The sequence below is a fragment of the Pollachius pollachius genome (assembly GCF_949987615.1).
Source record: "Pollachius pollachius genome assembly, chromosome: 4".
In the NCBI taxonomy this organism is placed as follows: Eukaryota; Metazoa; Chordata; class Actinopteri; order Gadiformes; family Gadidae; genus Pollachius; species Pollachius pollachius.
Genome location: NC_136937.1, coordinates 28,585,140 through 28,607,882, shown reverse-complemented (window position 1 = coordinate 28,607,882; position 22,743 = coordinate 28,585,140). Strand labels below are relative to the sequence as shown.

The following is a 22,743-nucleotide window of genomic DNA, read 5'->3' as shown; positions in this document are numbered from 1 at the left end:
GAGGGATAGGAGAGGAGAGGAGAGGGAAGGAGGAGAGGGGTGAGGAAAGGAGAGGAGGAGAGGGTAGAAGGGGGAGAAAAGAGGCGTGGAGAGGGATAGGAGAGGAGAGGAGAGGGAAGGAGGAGAGGAGAAGAGAGGGAAGAAGAGGGGTGAGGAAGGGAGGGAAGGAGAGGGGAGAGGAGAAAGTGCGGGAATAGAAAGGAGGGGGTGAGGGAGAGAATGTATCTGGAGGTCGATAGAGAAGGACAGCTAACCTTTTTCAATGAGCTACCCTACCAAGCCCCACACACACTCACGTGGATGCTCCTGACACCTCAGAGAGCCTGATGACCCTGGTTAAGTAGGGCACACACACACACCCACACACACACAAAACAAACACCATCAGTTACATCAGTGCAGGAAAAAACAGATTCTTCCTCAGTGAGCCCCCACTGAGCAACGCTATACAACCCATCTTGGACGATCATCAATGGTTGCTGCTAAGCTGTGGCGAAGAGACAGCGTTTAGCATGCCTCCTCACAACTCTTCCACAACACCCACACACACTGTTTGTGGTGGGGGCGCCTCAGAAGGACTATCCTCATCCGTCCAGAAATTTCTCCCCCCCCCCCCCCCCCCCACAACTCTCCCACATCTCTCCTGCCCAATCTCTCCCCTCCTACATCCACTCCACATCTCTCCCTCAAATATCACTCCCTCCCACATCTCTAATATCTCTCCCACATCTCTCCCCTCCCATATCTCTCCCCTTACACACTCTCATCCCCACACGCTACGGCTTAAAATATAAATATAACTGAAGACCCCCGCCCCCACTTGCTGTTCTCCCGACATGATGCCCACCGACAGCACCTCAGAGCTTGCTATCAAAACAACTGGCCGCTAATGTGTCTTAATAACCCTGCACACACACACACACACACACACACACACAAACACACAGACACACACACAAGGACATGGAGGTATGCTAGCAAACAAAAGCAAGTTAAATAACGTTCCTTAATATGCTCCAATTTTTCACTCTCCATGCTGTAGCGTACATATGGGATAATGCTGGAAATACGCTGTCAAATTGCAAACAATTCTGTTCGTGTGATGGGATGTTGTCAAAGTCCAAGAAAAATAGGCTGTGATCAGGATTTGTGGCCTTCTGTTGTATTATTTACACATTTCTGTGACTACTGCCAAGGACTATTTCTTGATGAGTGTGTATCCTTAACATCATTAATGATACCAATGCAGCTGTGCATATTTGTACACGATTGGTGTCTGTGTCCCTGAGTGTGAGTGTGTGAGAGAGAGAGAGAGAGAGAGAGAGAGAGAGAGAGAGAGAGAGAGAGAGAGAGAGAGACGAGAGAGAGAGAGAGAGAGAGAGAGAGAGAGGAGAGAGAGAGAGAGAGAGAGAGAGAGAGAGAGAGAGAGAGAGAGAGTGTGTGTGTGTGTGTGTGTGTGTGTGTGTGTGTGTGTGTGTGTGGGGGCCGATCACCAGAGAGGAAGAGACTGGTTTTCTCTGCTTGTTAGCGCGCGCTAACAAAGCACGGAGCCAGGGTGTTCTGACACCAAGGTGACCGCCCCCCCCCTGCCCGCTCCCCAGTCAGACAGGACGGGGGCCCGTTTAGCGGCAGGGCTAATTACACAGGCACACCGGTGGCGGATGCATGTCTGACGCAACGTCCAGAAAATGTAACAACTTCACTTCTCTTGCATTAATATTATTATTTCCTAAAATACCCCTGTTTAGGATTCTGCATGTGGTGTGTGATGTGTGTGTGCGTGTGCTGATGGCATTATGGCAGATTGATTCATGTACGTGTGTGCGCTTGCACCGTCTCATGTGTGTGTTTGCAACAGTGTCCTATAACACCATATGGGCTGAGAACCAATCGGGTGGAGCACACTTGAATAGACCAAAATAAATCACTCGTATCGTATAAATCACACCACGTATAACGGAATCTGCTTTATACACAATAGGAACTTAACCCGCACACTACTCACCAAGACTCCTAGTAAACATCGCATGCACACATTGCATACACACACACACACACACACACACACACAACACACACACACACACACACACACACACACAGCAAAGGTATATTATCTAAAAAAAAAAAAACAGGGCACAACGCACACATTTAGAAGTACTTAAGAAAACGCCGGACAGACCCGGACTCGCCCTCGTCTCTCCGATCGGAATACCGTCACATTAGTGCACGTCAGCGCTTATTTGTCGGACGAGGAGAGTCGGAGTACCCGTCAGTGAAAATTCACTTTATTACAGAGCAGCTGCGTATACATACAGGGCTTGAGTGGGGGGGCTTGGGGGTGGGGTGGCTGCAATTAAGGCCCGACTAGCCGAGCCCGGTAATCAATGGAGAGATTGAGGCTAAGGGGGGGGGTCACGGAATATGCATGTGAAATCAATAAGCAGCACGCTTAGCAACGATTTGACTGTTAATAAATTGTGATTTTATTTTCCAATACAGTCTGGCGAGGGGGGAGACACAGACAAGAAACAAATTTGTGAATGTTGCAAATGGCATTTGTAACATTGGAGATAAATAAATAAAGGGCTGGGCAAAGGAGCGCTTGATGAGTGGCGTGTCAGAGGGTTATCGGACATGTCTGGACGTCATTAATTCTGCGGGAGCGCAGTGGTGCCACGACTAATTATCGTTTAACGGGTGGTGCAGTGTGTAGATGTGGCGGTGGTGGTGGTGGTGGTGGTGCAGGAACACGCATCCCAGTCACCTTAAACCTGGACCACACTCTCCGCGGGCTGGGGTCTTCGGCTCTGCTCCTACAGGCTGATTATGGTGTTGTTTATGGTAATAACTCTGGCGGGGTCCGTGGATGGGGCATCAACGACCACACACTGCAGGATGCGCTCCTCCGGTCCCACGGGAAAGATCCATTAGGGTCCACTAACATTTTAATATGCACATTGGTTTTTTTGTGTAAGGCGTGTGCTGGATTCTATCACGTTCATTGTTTGTGTGTCCATCATTTGTTGATGATGTTTTTTGTTTTTGAAATCCGAGACGGATTTCACATACAAGCACAAAACTGTTTGCGTGTATTTGAGAATTTGGCAGGCACTGAAGTGTTAGCTGTGAGTAGCATGGGACAAAAACGTCTCCCAAATGCCCTCAATGTAAATGTAATGTAAATACTTCAAGAGGGCAAGCTATGAATTAATGAATATGTAAGAGCAAGTGTGTGCTTTTATGCCCAGATTAACAAGATGAGTAAAGATACAAGAGGGTTTAAGGTCACAGCCGATAACTATAGCAACGCAACGCATGGATTTTCTAACGCATTACATCTCCGTAATGAGAGCATCTCCTGATGATGCAACAGCTCCTGGCCAATCACAGTAGGTTTTAGATTCAGTAGGGGGCATTATCACCTTGTGTGTCTTCCGCAATACTTGTATCGTCAGGTGGACTCGTTTTACTGAAAATTTTGGGGCAGAAACCTCAATGTAGGGCGCAACCGTACTCAAGTACGTTTGCCCCCTAAAGTCTAGATCGTTTGGCTAGTGTAAGCACACCATCCGTACTTAAGTACAGTTCAATTCTGTGGCCGGAGTACACTTCGGAGAGGTGTGCTCAGGCCACGGGACAGATGCTAACGAGCCGACACGGACACACGCGCGTATACGCAACCTGGACTGGATGACGCATAGTCCATGCCACCCTTCTACCCCATTAAACAATAAACATGGCGGCGAGCGGTTCATGAGTGGGTTCACGTTGGTGCGATAGCGACGTTGAGTGTTTGATCAAAAATCCCCTGTTCGTCACGGCTTTCTAAGTCTAGACCTCTTTAGAATAATTTGCATACTCCCGAATGTTTTTATTTTTTATGAATAAAGACACCCACATGCAAGAGTAAGTTCACGTCTGAGTGTAGGCTACAAACGCGATTTACTATTTACAAGTGCAAAAAAGCCAACATATTCGTTATTTTGCTGATCACTAGATTTCTGAAGTGATCAGTCTGGAACCGCGGAGCCGTCGCGTTAAAACAGAATGGAACCCAATAAACTGCCAATGTGTGTAGGTTCCGGGAGGGTAAATTGGGGTGCTAGCTCAAGCAGGCAATTTACCTCGGGCAGTGTCAACGCGCGGACCGTGCCGCGAAAAGGCTTGCATAAAACGGCATATTTGGCAGTGTAAAAACGCTCAGTGAGAGAGGGCTGTATCTGAGTAGAACGGCTCCAAATAAGCAACAAAGTCAGTGAAGTGCCAATTGTGTTCTCTGTGTTGTTCTCCATTGTTGTTCTACTAAGCAGCGGACGCTTGGTGAAGACGTATGACGGGGGATTACGGTATAAATGTGTTTCTACTGTACTTAATCGTACTTTAGTACGGTGCAGGGCAACTTTGCCTAGTGTGAGTGCGCCCGTAGAGTCAGGGGAAGCTAACAGCGTATTCGCCTATAGTCAATTCCCGTCAGCTACATACTAAACAAATTAAAAAACAACCTCCACATGGACATGGAGCACCCAAAGCTCACCTTAAACGCTGAACCACACAACAGATAAATTCACTCATAAACATTGGAATATGGCCCACATATAGCAATACATATCATATGGCACTCAGACATTATTGTATTATCGTGTCAATGCTTCTGAGCGGTTGCTGCTGAACAGAAGGCTGTTTGCTATGCAAGAGGCTAACACAGGTTAACACAGGCTAACACAACACAAAGCATGCGTGTGTGTAGCGGCGTAAGTGGAACAATGTTTTTATATCTGCGTGTGTGTTTATACACAACACATTTACACACACTTTATGTGAATGCGTGTGCAAACATAAAATAAAGGCGGAGGCAGACGCATGCGGGCAACAGGCAGTCACGCGCACACACACACACACACACACGCACACACACACACACACACACACACACAGCTGGAGGCAGAGCGGCCGCTGCGTGAGTGTGGCTGGCGAGGGAAAACATTAAAATAATCATGTTGCCGCTCGTCAACGGATCCCAGCGCGGCGGATAATTAAAGCGCCTGATTAACGGCAGAGACGCTAAATACAAGAGACAGTGTCACCCAAAATAAGGAGAGACAGGGGGAGAGAGAGAGACTGTCCCCTGGTCTCACCCCCCCCCCCCCCCCCCCCCCCCCCACACACACACACACACACACACACACACTACCACCGCACATTTGGAGGAATAATTACGAAGATAATAGGGGGACGTTTAGTGTGAAAAGATTCCTGGTTTTAACACGGTTGAGGGTATCGCGGAAGGGGCTTACGTACGCGCGCACACACGCGCAGACAAACGGGCACGGGCACGTGCACACACACACACACACACACACACAGACATTGGGGGACATTTTATAGATCAACTTCGAATGCCTTCTGATGCAACCTTTGTGTCTCCATGTCTCACTCTTCACAAAGTAATTTTGTTTCTTCGAGTCAGATTGTATTATACTTACCCAATTATATTCCTCTTATTTTGCCTTATTTTAATTCCCTAATTTAATTAGATAAAAATCTGAAACACAGTAAATTAAAATAAATAACAATTTAGATAAATTATTTGGTTGAGTTGTGTTTCAATTGTGACACCGTGGTTAAAAATGGGCAACGAAATATCTGCTACTGGCCGCCTGATTAATCAGTCATTATCAGCTCCGCGGTTATCAGTGCTGTCCTGTTGACAAACCACGCAAACGACACACTCGACACGACACACACACCTCGCCGGCCGCACAACAACCTTTGCTAATGTGCGTACATGCCACACCGCACTAATTACCAGGCTAATCGTCAATAATCATCGCTAGACCCGCGATGGTCGGGTGGGAACTTGGCGTGAACACAGATAATGAGTTCTGACCTCGGGGGGGAATGGCTGTAATTGATTTCCAGCACGCGCTGAAGACGGGACCCACACACACCGCTTCTAAAGTGATAAATCTCCTCTCCTTACTACATGTGCTCGGAAGCTACGCTAAGCGAATGAGTGGATCCGATACAGAATAAACTGAATATAATATCACGGAAAAACAAGGAAAAATAATTGCGAAGAAAATAGAGCATCAGACATTATACACGAACGTGTACTAAAGGTGGAATCTAAACGTACGCGATTGGATTCCTGAGTCTACACTGCCATCTGGTGGCCGACCACTGTAGTGCAGCATCATGAGGGTGGGATGCCTTTAGTAATATAGAGGAAGGGATGTTGAATGTGTGGAAGGGGGACAGAAAACATGTGGACACGTGGATGTCATCTGTAGAGCCTCCACAGAGGAATTAGGGCCTCCAACATGCCAACATAGGGCATACAGGTAAATTCAACCTGAAAGCAGGCAGGCATACAGACAGACCAACCTGGACTAGAAGCGTACACCAATATTAAAAATGATGTGAAAAAAAAAAATAGTTGGTGAGGGGTTAAAGTCCGATAACGAGAATAATCAAATGTTCTACAGTACAGTATTATTATCAGGGTTTAATTCATGCGTGGATCCAGCCACCCACACCTCTATGGGCCTCGTCGGTGGATCTCACTCTCTCCATTCTATCTATTCCCCCCCCCCCCCCCCCCACAACTCCCACCACCCCGGAGTATGATAAAAGTTAATTGCCGGCCGGCTGCAGCTAAATGGCTGAGAGGGTCTCATTCCAGGGGCTTAATTGAGCCGTGATTAACACCGACCGCACAATGGCGCTCGCTGTCCGACAATTTAAGAGATAGGGGGGTAAGGTCACCTTCCCAGGGGATCTCTCTCTCTCTCTCTCTCTCTCTCTCTCTCTCTCTCTCTATAAAGTGTCCACTAGATGCCGATACAAAGAGGTGTCGGTTTGGCAGCTTAGCGCACTGTTAGACTGTCACGGACGTTTTGTGACGGCTCGTACTGGCGGTTCCAGCTTCAGAGGGCCTGGAGGACGGCCCAGCCCCCTAACCCCGACATCTCTGGGAGACACGATAAAAACGACAGAACCCAGAGGACACCAAGCAGCCCTGGGAAGGAGCATCGAAGCAGGCTCCCTTCCAGCCTGGTGGCTAGGAGGACAACGAGAAGGAATGCCATCCCCATCGAACACATCCAAAACTTGTGTATTGTGGACTATTTTAAGGTGTTGACAGTACGACGCGTCAACTTTAAAGAGAGCGTTCACAAGACAGCAATATATTGAAAATAACAACCAAGAAAATGTGGCCTTTTTCTCTGCTCCCTCCCTTCCTATGTTCCTCGTCCAATGAGAAGCGCAATTCACACATCTGCGATTGACAGGCAAGATGGAATCTCCGAACCAATCAGGGAAGAGATTCCCTAATTGGTCAGAAATTAGCCCGGAGCGGTTTAATTTCGAAATGCTCTCATCCAGAGGCAGGCGCGGACCGCTAATCTCACAGAGCCTTTCACTCACTCACCGCTACATTACACTTAATTACAGCAACTTTAATACCAGTTCCTCATTAAGAGGGGTCACCATAGAACGGTATGAAGAAGCCTTCAAAAGAGTCATATGACCAACGAATGGGTGGGGGGGGGGCACTGACCATCCCGGAAGACCCCACCATCGCCCCTACCCTGGTTGGTCCGGGTAGGATGTGTGCAGGTGTTGGGGTACGGGGGGGGGGGGTACAGACCGACCCTACCCTGGTTGCTCCGGGTAGGGCGTGGGTGTGAGCAGGTGTGGGAGTAGGGGGGTACTGACCGTCCTGGAAGACCCGCTCCACGTTGAGGCCATAGGTGGCGCAGGTCTCGTAGTAGGTGCAGCGCTTCAGGTCGTTGGAGAGCTTGCGCGCGCGGCTGTCGTCGATCACCCGCGGGTTGGCCGAGGTGATGGCGTCTGGGGGGACGGGGGGGACGGCGTTAACACCAAGCTTTAGAGGAACCAGCGATGGGTGTCTGCGCACGGCTTGGATATGAGCATGTTGATTTATTTGACAAATATAATATATATATATATATATACACACAATCATCAAATTTTGCCTACGTTTTTTTTTTCCCAACAGTAATTTGGTTATTCTTGTATTTTTTTCAGTTTTATGTAAACTCGATTTGAAATAACATCTCCAGATGGTAACTGTAGTGGTTAAAATGCGCCACTAGGGGGCAGCAAGAGCTCAATAATGCCGATGAGTAAACCCACTGTGAGTGACTGAGTGGGTGAGAGAGAGAGGGTGAGTTTTGAGGACAGATACAGAGAGATAATGAGATAAACAGACAGACAGAGAGAGAGAGGCGTGGACAGACTGAGAGACAGAGACACAGAGAGAGAGAGAGAGAAATAGACAGAGACATAGTTGTGAGGACAGATAGAGAGCTATAAGGGAAGACTATTATAACAAGTAGTAGGATTGACACAGACAGCGAGAGAGAGAAAAGTAAAGACACAGAAATAGACAGAGACAGAGCTGCGTGGTGTGGACGGACAGAGAGACACAGACAGAGATTTGTGAGGGGAGACAGAGACACAGAAGAGAGAGGAGGGAGGACAGATAGGGAGACGGATTGAGAGAGAGTTGTGAAAACAAACAGAGAGAGAGAGTGGTGGGGACAGACAGGGAGACAGATTGAGAGAGAGTTGTGAAAACAGACAGAGAGAGAGAGTGGTGGGGACAGACAGGGAGACGGATTGAGAGAGAGTTGTGAAAACAGACGGAGAGAGAGAGAGTGGTGGGGACAGACAGGGAGACGGAGACACAGTGATGGTGAGTGCCGAGGACGTAGCAGAGCACCAAAGCCATGGACGGTCGCGAGCAGTGCGGCGGTACCTTGCGTGCCCACCAGTACGAGGGGCAGGTCGGCGGTGTTGCGATAGTTGACCAGGCGGCTGTAGTAGTGATACACCGTCTGGAAGCTGTTCTCATCCTCCAGGCTGAACACGAAGATCACCGCATCCACCCACAGCGCAAACTGCACACACAAAACAGAAGGAAAGAAGACCCATTACAAGGACGACACAAGAGCTGGTACTTTGGCACTCAAATATGACGACAAATACAGATAGAGTGCAGTGCTGCATGTCCGAGTGTCAGTGGGTGTACGGACACGGCAAAGGTCGTACAAGGTCACTTACTACACTTAAACTGGTTAAGTATTGTTCATGGTTAAACACGGCAACAGCCTCAACAGTTATTTGGTGCCAAAACGCAGGGCATTATGAAGCACATGAGCTTGATCATGGCATGGGTATGGTTCGTCTTTGTCATGGTATCACAGCAAATGATTAAAGAGCCGAGTAAGGTCCAGGTCTCTCAAGAGAGGAGAGAAGGAGCCAGCGAGAGAGAGAGGAAAGACATGCATCATTGATAAGAATCCATATATTTAGTCTAGACATGCAAACTCCATTTTGGTCAGTGTTCAGGATGGAGCATGTATCCGTCTGGAGGGACCCCTGCCCCACCCATGGGTGCCACACCTCTCTGACCTACATGGTGAAAGTGGTAAAAAAAAAAAAGTAAAGCTGGCTTCCCGCAGCAGTGAGCTATGTGAACAGGACTGCTTTGTGACGCGGCCCTTTTGGGAGAGACCTGGAGGCCCCTGAGTTTCGGTGGGGTGCAGTACAGACCTGAGCCTCCGGGGGGCCCCCTTCATCCCTGATGAGCAGGAGGTGGCTCTGGCCGTCCACCACGATCTCCTTCTTGAAGCGACCGCCTGTGACACGAAGAGGAGAGGCGGACGGCGTTAACGGGGCCGGCACACGACACACGGCGCACAGACTTCACGTCAAACACGGCTCATGTTAGTCAGATGATGATGGTGAGTAAGGTGGTTTCTGATTGGTTAGGTGAGGACGACGAGTAAGTGTGTGTGTGTGTGTGTGTGTGTGTGTGTGTGTGTGTGTGTGTGTGTGTGTGTGTGTGTGTGTGTGTGTGTCATGTTGAAATCAGTCGACTTCTGCGCCCTGATTGGTCGAGGAGACCACCCGATCGATGAGTGGATTTGGTTTTGGGCCAAGTACCAGCAGAGATTTCCCAGGGGTAGGAACGCGAGGAATTTCATGTACGCGGCACACACGCACACACACAGCATAACGGCTACTTCCAGGTGAATGTGAGGAATGGGGCTAAACAGGTTAACCACACAGGGAGATGACAGGGGGTTTGTGTGTGTGTGTGTGTTTGTTATGGTGCAAAGTGTGAGTATGTGTACATTTTAAACATTCCAGGTGATTCATGCATCTCGAAGACAAAGACCAGGACCTATGTTCAGAGAACATTGTGCTCTTTCACACACACACACACACACACACACACACACACACACACACACCGATGGCAAAACATGGTTTTACTCTCTATTATTGACTCATGTAATGCATCAAATCACTAGGACGTAGGTAAAAACCATGACGACTAAAGGCCCCTGACCACTAGGGGACCATTAAAGTTGGGACCACTCCGTCAGTACAGACTATTCAATCAGTCTTGCCTTGCCTCCAGGTCGCTGGTCCACACCGGGGCAACAACCCCGCGCCTGCTCTGAAAATGTGACGAATCTCGTGACATAGAAGCTGCGGGATTCACACTAACTTCTCTAACGAACGGAGTGGTCACTTTTACTGAAGTGAATGTTTCGAGCACCGTTTTGGCAGGTTGAACAAAAGGACTTGTTGCGCTGGTAAATACTTCCGATGCACTTTAAGCCACTCAAAATGACAGGGAAGAGAACCATGGGTTTGTGTCTGATTGCAAACATTTGAATCTGAGTCACTTGTTATGGTAACGGGCCTATTGTTTCTCCCTGTCGCCTGTGGTCACCGTTATCGCCGATTGCAGTCCCTGTCTCCCCCGCAGTATGCTAGTCATTCCCATAATACTCTTTCCTGGGGTGGGTGGACGTGGGCAAAAACGCATGTCGTACCACTACACGCTACGCGACTATCAGTGTCGATATCTCAATCATTGTTGTTTTTTTCTGTGAAAGACTCCACCAAAGAACAACAACATTCAGAGCATTCGACTCAAAAGTTATGTCTGCAGTTAATAATCAATGCTAGGAGCCTAATGATCCGACACCCGTGACTCCGCTCCGGTGGAATGGGCTCTCCGCGTGTTGCACTGGGCCCGCTGTGGGATCCCCTCCGGGGCCTGCGGTGGCTCTGCTGTGCTAACATGGATGCCAGGGAACCACAGCCTGTTTTTCTTTTTTTTCTGTATCGAAATAAACTCTGAGATAATGACTAGAAATGAGGTTTCAGTTTACCAATGTAGCCCGGGGAAAACCAAAGGAATGCACCAAGAAACACTGAGCGGTGTACGGCCGCCTACGGTGTGTGTGTGTGCGTGTGTGTGTGTGTGCGCGCGCGCACGTTTCTGGGAGTGGTGTGTGGTGGGGAGCCGAACGATGGTGCGACTGCTGCACACACGCACGCACAATTCTAATTCTGTTGTCAGGCATACGTTACACACACACAAACATTCTGCTGTTTCCCTCTGTGTGAGGTTACACACACTCGCACACTTTTAGTTTTAGCTCACTCCTCAGTTTCCCAGCAGTGAGGTTGTGAGGGAAAGTTCAATGTATTCAGGGATGAGAGAGAGAGAGAGATAGAGAGAGAGAGAGAGAGAGACAGGGAGAGACGGAGCGAGGGACAGGGACAGAGAGAGAGAGAGAGAGAGAGAGAGAGAGAGAGAGAGAGAGAGAGAGAGAGAGAGAGAGAGACAGAGAGAGAGAGAGAGAGAGACAGAGAGAGACAGAGACAGAGAGAGACAGAGACAGGGACAGATAGAGGGAGAGAGAGACGGAGCGAGAGACAGTGACAGAGAGAGGTAGAGGGAGAGGGATAGAGAGAGAGAGAGAGACATAGACAGAGAGAGGGAGAGACGGAGAGCGAGAGAGAGCATGCAGTCTGTCTCATTTTAGGACAGAGCGGGTTTCAGAGAACAGCCACTGAAGCAGGAGGAAGTGGAACATCCTTGGGACCATGTCATAACATGATAACCCATCATAACATGAAACCTGAATAACAAACAACACAGATGCGTGTCATTTTAGTTCATTCCATAAATCACTCATTTCTAAAAAAAAAACAACAGAACACTCAATAATCTATTATTGTTCTAGTGAACAGATGACTTGATGTCATATCATTGCCCTGGTCAAACTGAATAGATACAATGATGGTTCTTCACTTCTCCAGTAAAGAGGTAACATGATAGTATATCACTACTCTAGTGAAAAGATAAAATGGTGGCATCACTACCCTAGTGAACAGATAACATGGTGGTATATCACTACTCTTGTGAACAGGTAACACGGTGATATCACTACTCTAGAGAACAGATAACATGGTATATAGCTGCTCTGGTTAAAGTGAACAGGTAACATGGTGGTATATCACTGCTTTGGTTATAGTGAACAGACACAGATAACATGGTGGTGTGGTATATCACTGCTCTGGTTATAGTGAACAGATAACATGGCGGTATATCACTGCTCTGGTTATAGTGAACAGGTAACATGGTGGTATCACTACTTTAGTGAACAGATAACATGGTGGTATATCACTACTCTTGTGAACAGGTAACACGGTGATATCACTACTCTAGAGAACAGATAACATGGTATATAGCTGCTCTGGTTAAAGTGAACAGGTAACATGGTGGTATATCACTGCTCTGGTTATAGTGAACAGATAACATTGCGGTATATCACTGCTCTGGTTATAGTCAACAGGTAACATGGTGGTATCACTACTCTAGTGAAGAGGTAACATTGTGGCTTCACTATTGTACTGAACAGATAACATGGTGGTATATCACTGCTCTGGTCATAGTGACCCAGTAACATGGTGGTATCACTACTCTAGTGAACAGATAACATGGCGGTATGCCACTGCTCTGGTTATAGTGACCCAGTAACATGGTGGAATATCACTACTCTAGTGAAGAGGCAACATTGTGGCTTCACTATTCTACTGAACAGATAACATAGGGGTACATCACTGCTCTGGTTATAGTGAACAGATAACATGGTGGTGTACCACTGCTGGTGAACAGGTAACCTGGTGACATCACTACTCTAGTGAACACCGCCCACTGCAGAGGAAGGCAGAGCTCTCTGCTGCCGCAGTCGAGCAGATGGGGCCAACGCACCGTCAGCAGCATGTTGCACGTGGACGTGTGTGTGTGTGTGTGTGTGCGTGTGTGCGTGTGTGGGTGTGTGTGTGTGCGTGCATGTGGTGTGCGTGTGTGTTTGTGTGTGCGGGCATGTGGTGATTCTATCGGTTGGTGTTGATAACAAAATGGCAGGGGGGATGGGGCTGGATCGAGGTGAATGGGTGCAGACTAGTGTCACTAGGCTACGACGGACCAGACTGGCTAGTCCGGGCTAAGACGTGAAATGCTAATAATGCTAACAATGCTAATGCTAACGATGCAGCACAGCAGCATCGTAAGACTCGGGTTCTGCAGACCTTGGCTCCCGGCACAAACACTCATGAGTGGCGCTCAAAATGCTAAACGCTAATGTTAGCCTTGCTAGTATATAATAAACATAATTATAAAGAATGTTAACTCTTTCATAATTAAACCTATAATTCCGTGACTCCCTTTTAGGAATCATTGATGGGGCTAGGATTCTACCCGTTTATACAAGGCGTGATTCTAACCATCACCCAGTTTACTAGAACTTGTTAACAACCCTGGGACCAGGCGTGCAGAACCCGGGACTGGATTGGTCGGATGGGTGGGAGGGATGGAGGGATAGATTGGAGGATGGCAGGATGGGCGAATCAAAGGAAATAGCTGGAGGAAGTCTGTAAGCAAGATTAGGAATAGTTACCTGCGTCCACGTCAGCTAGTTTAGCGATGCAGCCAAGGGAAGATAGAGAGACAGAGAGAGAGACAGAGCAAATCAAAGATGCAGCCCCAGTTATACATGCAGAGTCCAAAACCAGCACACAGATCATAGAGCGGAGAGAGAGCGAGAGAGAGAGAGAGGGAGAGAGAGAGAGAGAGAGGGAGAGCGAGAGAGAGGATGGTGCGTACGTTTGTGGCAGAGCCTGGGGATTAAAAAAAGATGCAACAGAGGGAGAGATGGAAGAAGTTCAAAAGTTTATGGGAAACAAAGACAAAGATGGGGGAGGGAGGGAGAGAGAGCGAGCGAGCGAGAGAAGAGATGTGAGCAAAAGTTTATGGGGGCGAACGATAAACAGAGGGAAAAAGAGGGAGGGTGAGAGAGAGGACGGAGAGAGACAGAGAGAGAGAGAGAGAGAGAGAGAGAGAGACAGAGAGAGACAGAGACAGAGACAAAGAGAGAGAGAGAGAGAGAATAAAAGGGAAAGCTTCTCACGAGAGGGCAATGATGTGGAAGAAAGAGAAGGTCTAAAAAACGATGGATTGATAGAACAGAGTAGCTAAGAGCCAAAAAGATTAACAATTGGAAGTATACAAAGAGTGGGAAATGGAGAGAGAGAGAGAGAGAGAGAGATAGAGAGAGAGAGAGAGAGAGAGAGAGAGGGAGAGAGAGAGACACAGACAGACAGACAGACAGACAGACAGACAGACAGACAGACAGACAGACAGACAGACAGACAGACAGACAGACAGACAGAGCGAGAGCGACAGACAGACAGGCAGAACGAGAGACAGACAGAACGAGAGAGAGTCAGACAGACAGAGAGAGCGAGAGACCAGGAATAGCCGGCCTGTGAACGGGGTTTCCCTGGTTTGGTTTATTTACTTTACGCGAGCGCCGTTATTTCTCCAGACTCTTTAATGCTCCACTTCCTTCCTGTTGAGTTGGCCCCTTCTCCTTAGGGGGGGGGGGGGAGGTGGGCCCCACCCATAGGGCCACACCGCAAGTCGGGAGGACCCCCTGCCGTCCTGTCTCTGAGCGACGGTGGTACATAGGAGCGGGCCGGCTGGTGCCCATTCTAGCCATTCATAAATCCTCTGCCGGTGGGATTCAGCCCAGGGGCCCCGCTGAAGGGGCCCCGCTGAAGGGGCCTTTTTGGCTCCAGGCCTCTTGAGTGCAGCCTAAGAATAGCGCTGGCGAGAGGCTTCACGGTACTGCGGTTAACCCGCCCTCTCAAACAACCAACCTATCGAGAGGCCGAGAAACACCCCTGTCCCCATCAACAACCACGAGGAAGGGGGCCACGAGACTGGGGGGGCCCACTGGACTGGGGGCCACGTCTACCCCCTTAAGAGCCAGGGCCATGCTGGAGCATTATTCCACTGCAGCAGGAAACTACGCTGCTTACCCGAAGAGGGGCAGTGAGCGATGCCAACTATTCTGATCGGCGATTTGTTTTTTGGGGGGGGCGAGGGGGGTGGGTTTGTTAAGGGACTGGCTCGGGCTGGGCCGTGCGCTATTGGCCAAGTATTTGAGGCTATGGAAGAGAGCCGCCAGCTGCTGAAGTTAGCGACGTTAGCCTCTTGGAACTCCCCCCCGATACTTGAAGGCCCCAATTTAATTGGTATTCTCAAGACATTTGTGCGTAAACAGGCTTTTACTGGGAGGTTGGCGGAGTGTTTATAGTGCTTTTTTCGTCCCTGAGTATTATTTTGTATTCAGGCTTTGCTTTACAGCGTTAGCCAACCGTTTCATCAGTTGGCCTCGGTGGCTTCCAGAAGGTAGTCCTGGTGGTGGTAGAAGACATGACTTTAAGTCGGGGGGGGGGGGGGTGCAAACAGACGAAACAGGCTCTGGCAAACGGTCTGAAAAGAAAAAAATAGCGCAGGCGGGAGCTACTTCTGCTTGTGTTACAGTGCAATAAAGTTTTTTTTTGCAAACAGGGGGTCCGCGGGGGGCCCCTGACCGCCTGAACCCCTCTAAGGACGCACGCTTTAGAGCTTAACTCTGAAAAGGCGATGTTTTACGGTTTTGTGCGCTTCGCGAAAGCACCCCGGGTCAGGGGAAGGGTTAATGAGACCCGAGTTTAGGAGCACAAGATTACATTTCATTTTTTCACCAAACAAGTTTAGAAAGCCACCCTAGCGAAGAAGGCGTCCTGGTGCCGGAACATTTCCAGATGTTTGAAAGAAAGAGGGCCTCAAAAACATCTGGACGTCTTAAAATCTGACAGGTTGTTTGATATACCGAAGGGGTATATCTGGACCAAAGTCTTTCTGCAGTCTGACTCTTTCATAGCGACAATGCACCAAGGACCCGTATCCCCTCCAACATCTGTTTAGTGATGATTTTGTGTGGAAGCGAGTGTACACAAGGCCGCGGTGCTGTGTACTCGCTCTGTCTGAAGATTGCGGAAAAAAGATGCTCAACCTAAATATTTACCACAGTCAATTTCATTTGGATGAAAACTTCTGAACACAATCAACAAGATGAGTTCCGTAACTTGCGATGAATGCGTTTTTGGGAGAGAGTGGGGGTGGGCGAATGCTGGTGCGCTTGATTTTAATTATTTCGAATTTTAGATCCTATAGGAGTAAAATCATGCAGGCGATTCTCTTTAAAAGGGTAGGAAAACCCCATTCATATTTTTCTAAGTGTAAACCCATCGTGTTTGAGTCCCTCAGTGAACATCTAAATGATTAGCTTATCGTAGGCAATCCTCTGGAAATCATCTTTCCAGAGGAGGAAGTTTGAAACCTCTGTCGGTTCTCCTTCTGAAATGCAAATTTATTTACACTTTCAGTACAACAGGCCATAAATAAAACATGCACGCCCATTATAGCACTGAAACGACCAAGTTTAGCCTGCTCAGGTATAATATAGATTCTATTGCACCCCCGTGATTACATAGTTACCCTTCACATAGCAATATGCATACATATTAGAGAGACTATTTCCTAGAATCACCCCTCTAATATTAAAGGTGTTCTTGGAGAAGCGTTCTGCAGTGATAAGTGCATGCTCTCGGGCCCTGTGCTTCACGAGACGATGGGGAGATAAATACATTATGGGATGCCAGTAGCTTCTGGGCCAGTGGGTCTGGGGCTGCTGAGGAGGAAAGGTTCTTCTACATGCGTGGGAGTTGGCACAGAGAGAGAGACGGAGAGACAGAGAGAGAGAGAGAGAGAGAGAGAGAGAGAGAGAGAGAGAGAGAGAGAGAGAGAGAGAGAGAGCGAGAGAGAGAGAGACAGAGAGAGAGAGAGAGAGAGAGCGAGAGAGAGAGAGACAGAGAGAGAGAGAGAGAGAGAGAGAGAGAGAGAGAGAGAGAGAGACAGACAGACAGAGAGAGAGAGAGAGAGAAAGACACAGAGACAGAGAGAGAGAGAGAGAGAGAGAGAGAGAGTTCCCTGAGCACTTTAATATTGGATGAGGAAATATGTTCGCGTTTCCCCGAGGCGTGCCAACTAACTGTCGCAAAGGAATGGCGGGATCCGTGATCTGTTCAAGGAGAGTGGGAGGGAGGGAGAGGATCCAACACTTTTTGCGTGACATGGATTCACCGAACGCGGCGGTGAGGAAGGTTTCCGCATTTAAACGCGGCATTAAGTGGGCACCCGGTGATGAGTTCCCGGTAAGCCTGGGGTTTCGTGTGGCCTGTACAGAGTCCCCTCTCCCTCTCTCTCTCTCTCTCTCTCTCTCTCAGATCCTTAACCTAGTTTAGACGCCAAAGACGGTGTCTCAGGAGGAACACCTGCGCAGTGCGGAGAAATAAGCGGGTTCGTTTTCAAACCTCCAGAATGTCTTTTTGAAGCATATATTGATGTTTTCTCACTCGTGACATTTCCACTTTCGACACCGTCGTCAAAAAAACACATGTTCAGTTAAATCTCTTCAATGGATCTTCAGTGAAACTGAAGATCTTCAGTGAAACTGAAGATCTTCAGTGAAACTGAAGATCCATTGAGGTGACTTGACTGAAGGAATTTGCTTTTCACCCCCCGTTATCACTGCTCTCTAAACACTGATCACGGAACACATCTGAGAACCCAAAGTGGGTCGATTGTTGTTGCTGAGCCTGGGAGGGAGAGGAGTGGGTTAACGCCTTGGGCTGAATGGCTAATGGGGGACGGGGAAGTGGGGTAAAGAGAGACCAGGCAAGGCCTGAAAGGAGCCGCTCAGTGCCGCAGCGGAGCCCCGGTTCCGCCTTTAAGGACTCTAAGCGCTGCCGCGGTATTTGGTGTAATCCACTTGTGTTTATGTTAATATGATTGGAGCTTTAGGGTCAGGCCCGAGATGAATTCCTGCACCCGTTTATTAATATTTTCGCTAGATCCTCTGGTCAGAGGGAGAGGGGGAGGGAGAGAGAGAGAGTGGGAGGGGTTTGTGAAACAAGCAAAGAGATACAGAGGATAATAGTTAAACAAAGTTTAGCGAGAGCAGAGAAACAACGGACTGACTGAAATCATTGAGAGGAAAGGGAGAGAGAGACAAGACAGAAGGAGACAGATTGTCCAAAAAGATAGACGGTAAAAACATAGCGCGAAAGGGAGAGAGATACAGACGGACATGCAAGGTACACATAAAGGAAGAACCAACAGGGTACAGACCGAGGTAAGGGACAGACGGACACCTCAAAGAAGAGACGCGCAGACAGACAGACAGACAGACAGCTGGGCTTACCCTCTGGAGACTCCTCCTGCACGTACGTTCCCGTCAGATATCTGTGCACCAGTGCCGACTTGCCACTGGCCAGGTTACCCACGATTCCCTGGGGCAGCAGAAGAGACACAAACAGGGTTTTTAAACGGGACCAGACCCTCGGGTGGAATATGAATAATAAATACTTCGATAATCACGTGTGCGATGCTGGTGTGCAGGTGTACTTTGATGAGCACTCACCACTTTGAGTTCTGGGACGGTGCGACTCAGGGTCCACTCCTGGCTGTTCACAAAGGCGTCTGCAAACACAACAACACCTGGTCAGGGGGACTGTACAGTGACGCACAACAACACACGCATGCACATACGTCCAGCCGCACGTACCTCAACCCAGGCATACATCAACACACACACGTACCTCAACACACTCATACTTCAACACACATTCATGCATCAACACAGTACACACACACACACACGACTGACATCCAGTAAACCGCCATGGCGGCTAGAGAGCAAATCTGTTCCTTGACAGTAGACTCTTGTCAAACCGACCGTGGAGTGGCAAGAGAGAGAGACAGCGAGAGAGAGAGAGCGAGAGCGCTCATTAGACTTGACGTTTGATTGACAGCAGACTAAATGTAAACGAGACAGACACACACACACACACACACAGACACACACACACACTCGGGTACAATAATGTGCACCCTCCCCTTAAGGGACTCCACCCATAACCACTGTGTGTGTATGCGCACTCATTCTTTGTGTGCATGCGTACTATTTTTTTGTGTCAGTGATTGTGTACAGTGTTTGTGTGTGTGTGTCTGCAGTGTGTGTTTTTTGTACAGTGTGTTGCTGATAGTGTGTGTGTTTCTGTTACAGTGTGTGTGTAAATCAGCATGTGTGTATATGTGTATATAGCGTGTGTCTATACATGTACAGCGTGCGTGCGTGCGTGCGTGCGTGCGTGCGTGCGTGCGTGCGTGCGTGCGTGCGTGCGTGCGTGCGTGCGTGCGTGCGTGCGTGCGCGGGACTGTTAGTGTGTGTAGGATTTTACAGCGTGCATCTTCCATTGCCGAAGACAGCGGGTGCACTGGGTCATGCTAACCATGTAGGGCAGACGACCACATCCAGTCACAACACGGCTGGCCCCAGTCTGGAACGAACAGCCTCCCTCACAGCCAGGCCAGGCAAGCAGGGGTGCCCCTCTTCCAGAGCACTGACTCAATGCTCTGGACGCTTACTTAAACTCCCATTCGTCACACGCAACTATCGGAGATGTTTTGTGGAACCATTTGACGCCAACTGCGAGCATAATGTCGTCCTGGCCGTTAACGGCGATTAACATGAACGGCACAAGCGAAGCACGCGGGAGTCCGGATCGCAGTTCGTATTTGTAGGACGGGCCAAAAAAGAGGTGGAATCTTGTTGTGTTACAACGGGGCGAAACACACACAGAGCGTGTGTGTAAGTTGTCCGGGTTCTTTCGACCGCATTGTGTACTTCGTTAAAGTCTTTCGTGCGCAATAATCCGAAAAACATGACGTCACGTCCGTCCTGCCACGGATGCGGTTTCGGGGAATCAGCCCTCGGTTCTGAAAACACAACGTTTTTTTAATTATTTGAACTCGTGCCAAAGGATCAACTGAGCAGTGTGTCGCGTACTACATGACAAGTGCTTCTGTTTTTTTCGCCCCTAAAGAAAACTTTAGCAGGTGGAAATTCAGTTAGCTAGTAAAAGTGTTAAGAGCTGTTGATCTGTGCTGACCTGTAAAGTATTAAAGACCCCCGCCAGCTGGAGCCGCGATGCTGCTTCATAATGAAGCCAGCAGCATCTGCTGTGCCAATGCCCCCCGTCGTGTGTGTGTGTGTGTGTGTGTGTGCATCTGCTTATGTGCTTGTGTGTGTGTGCTTATGTGCTTGTGTGTGTGTGCTTGCATGTGTGAGTGCATGCAGGCTTTCCGTGTGTGAGCTTTAGTGTGTGCTTGTGTATGTTTGAGTCTGTGAGTGCGCGCAGGATTTCTGTGAGTGTGTGCGTATGTGCTTCTGTGTGTATGTGCGCGCTTCAGTGTGTGTATGTGTGTTTCTGTTTGTGTGTGTGCGATTGCGCGCTTCAGTGTGTGTGTGTGTTTCGCTTCCTCACAGAGCTGCCGCTTCATTCTACCCAAGGACGTACTTAACGCGGACACACACCCGGTCCTAACCTTTTCTTCTTTTATGTCTTTAAGCAGGGGCAAAACGGTAGCGCGCACACACACACACACACACACACACACACACACACACACACACACACACACACACACACACACACACACACACACACACACACACACACTCTTTCTTGCCAAGTCCAGACACACAAGAGGCCCTGTTCTATCTTACAATCAAAAGTCATGTCACACACACACACACACACACCTCAGAGTGCTTGGTGACCCGGGGCTGGTTAAGTAGGCCAGAGAGGACCCTGACGGCCGGCGATAGAGAGAGAGGGAGACGCCTGCTCCATTTAGGTCCCCCTGTTAGCCTTTACTAATTCATCAGCAGCAATCTGTGTCAGGCCGACCGACACTGACCCCATAGAGAGAGAGAGAGCCGGAGAGGGGGGGGGAGGGGGGAAGAGAGAGAGAGAGAGAGAGAGAGAGAGAGAGAGAGAGAGAGAGCGAGAGAGAGACAGAATCCATGGAGACCAGTGTGTCTTAAGTAGACTGGTCCGCTCCGTCTCACTAGATGTTGCTTGGAGAGCAGACTGACTAGTGGCCACTGATAACTAGCCAGGCGTGCTATCAGAGTGTGCGTGTGCGCGTGTGTGTGTGTGTGTGTGTGTGTGTGTACGTGCGTGTGTGTGTGTGTGAAATCCCTAGCGTATTCTTGTCGTCTGACATCACAAAGGGGGATATTGTTGGGGGTTGTTGGGGTGGGGGGGTGGTAATCTTACAAATGGCCGCTTGTATTCCCCCGCCCCCCCCCCAAATCCAGTCCAATCCTGCCTGGCCAGGATGTTGATTCAGCTGCTTCCTGTTTTCTGTGGGCCCTCCAGCTCCACCATGACAGCTAGCATGCCTAGCCTGCTGTGCAATACTAGCTAACTGCTAACGGCACGGAAAATGCTATTTAAGAAAGTACCAGCCCCCCTCAATCCCGGACGGGGTTGACAGCGTATACCTGGTCCATAACCCAGCGTAGCGTTCCTCGCTGGATACCCTTTAAAGATCAAAGGGACCTAAAGCTAACTAGCCAGCAGACAAGTCGCTACAATGCTAAACTAGCCGACCGGTGCAATACTGCAAAGCTAAACTAGCCGACCGGTGCAATACTACAAAGCTAAACTAGCCGACCGGTGCGTTGCTACAAGCTTTACTAGCCGTCTGCCGTTGCTACAAGCTAAACTAGCCGTCGGGCATTGCTACAAAGCTAAACTAGCCGGGGGCGCATTGTTACTTAGCTAAACTAGCTGTCGGGTGTTTCTACAAATCTAAACAAACCAGCTTGCACGTTGCTACAAAGCTAAATAAGGCCGCTGGGGCATTATTACAAGCTTAACTAGTAGCCATCAGACCTTGAAACAAAGCTAAACTAGCCGTTGAGTGTTGCGTCAAAGCTAAACTAGTCATCGGCCGAATGGCGTCAAAGCTATGCTGTAGTCAGCAGGTTGGGGAGCGAGGGGCCTCTGCTATGTTTTGTCTCACTTGGCTGAGAACGTGTTGCCAGCACACCTGAACATCATTAATCCATCAGAACACACACACACACACACACACACACACAGTTGTCAACGTCCTTCAGTTGAGGGGCACCATTTCCAATAGGACACACTCCTGTATGAACACACAAACACACACACACACACACACACAAAGACAAACATACACACACATGTCCTGTATAGGAAAGGGAAGCAGCCAGTCAGCAGTGTAAAGTTGTGACTCAGTGAAAAGCTGCCATCCAAGCACACACACGATGTACACACACACACAATGTTCACTGTGATGGACATGTTTGTGCGATCTGGTCCCTCGCTCGGAGCAGATAAGATGGATCACTGCGAGTCTGCTTCATGTTAAACCAGGGAGAGTGACAGAGAGAGAGAAAGAGTGAGAGAGACAGCGAGGCATTGACAGAGAGATAGCCTTCACTTTCAAACTGCTTAGCCGTCATGAAAGAAATAAAACACATACATGGCCATGATTGGATGATGTGAACTCCAAATATTCACCATCAAACTTAACCATAGTATTCAGTCCTAAATACCCTCTGAATA

At 48.9% G+C, this 22,743-nt stretch overlaps 1 protein-coding gene across 4 annotated transcripts in view; it reads right to left on the bottom strand.

Annotated features, from left to right (window-relative positions):
* Nucleotides 1–22,743, bottom strand: part of agap1 (ArfGAP with GTPase domain, ankyrin repeat and PH domain 1) — a 134,355-nt gene that overhangs the window by 56,924 nt on the left and 54,688 nt on the right. For all 4 annotated transcript variants that reach the window (XR_013811799.1, XR_013811800.1, XM_079734727.1 and 1 more), the window contains exons 2-6: nt 18,717–18,775; nt 18,498–18,585; nt 9,586–9,671; nt 8,789–8,930; nt 7,723–7,857 (exon numbers count right to left, since the gene is read on the bottom strand). Coding sequence is in view for 2 of the 4 variants with exons in the window: in XM_079734727.1 (XP_079590853.1) it covers nt 7,723–7,857; nt 8,789–8,930; nt 9,586–9,671; nt 18,498–18,585; nt 18,717–18,775 (510 nt within the window). In the remaining 2 variants the exon portion in view is untranslated. The remainder of the gene's footprint in view (nt 1–7,722; nt 7,858–8,788; nt 8,931–9,585; nt 9,672–18,497; nt 18,586–18,716; nt 18,776–22,743) is intronic.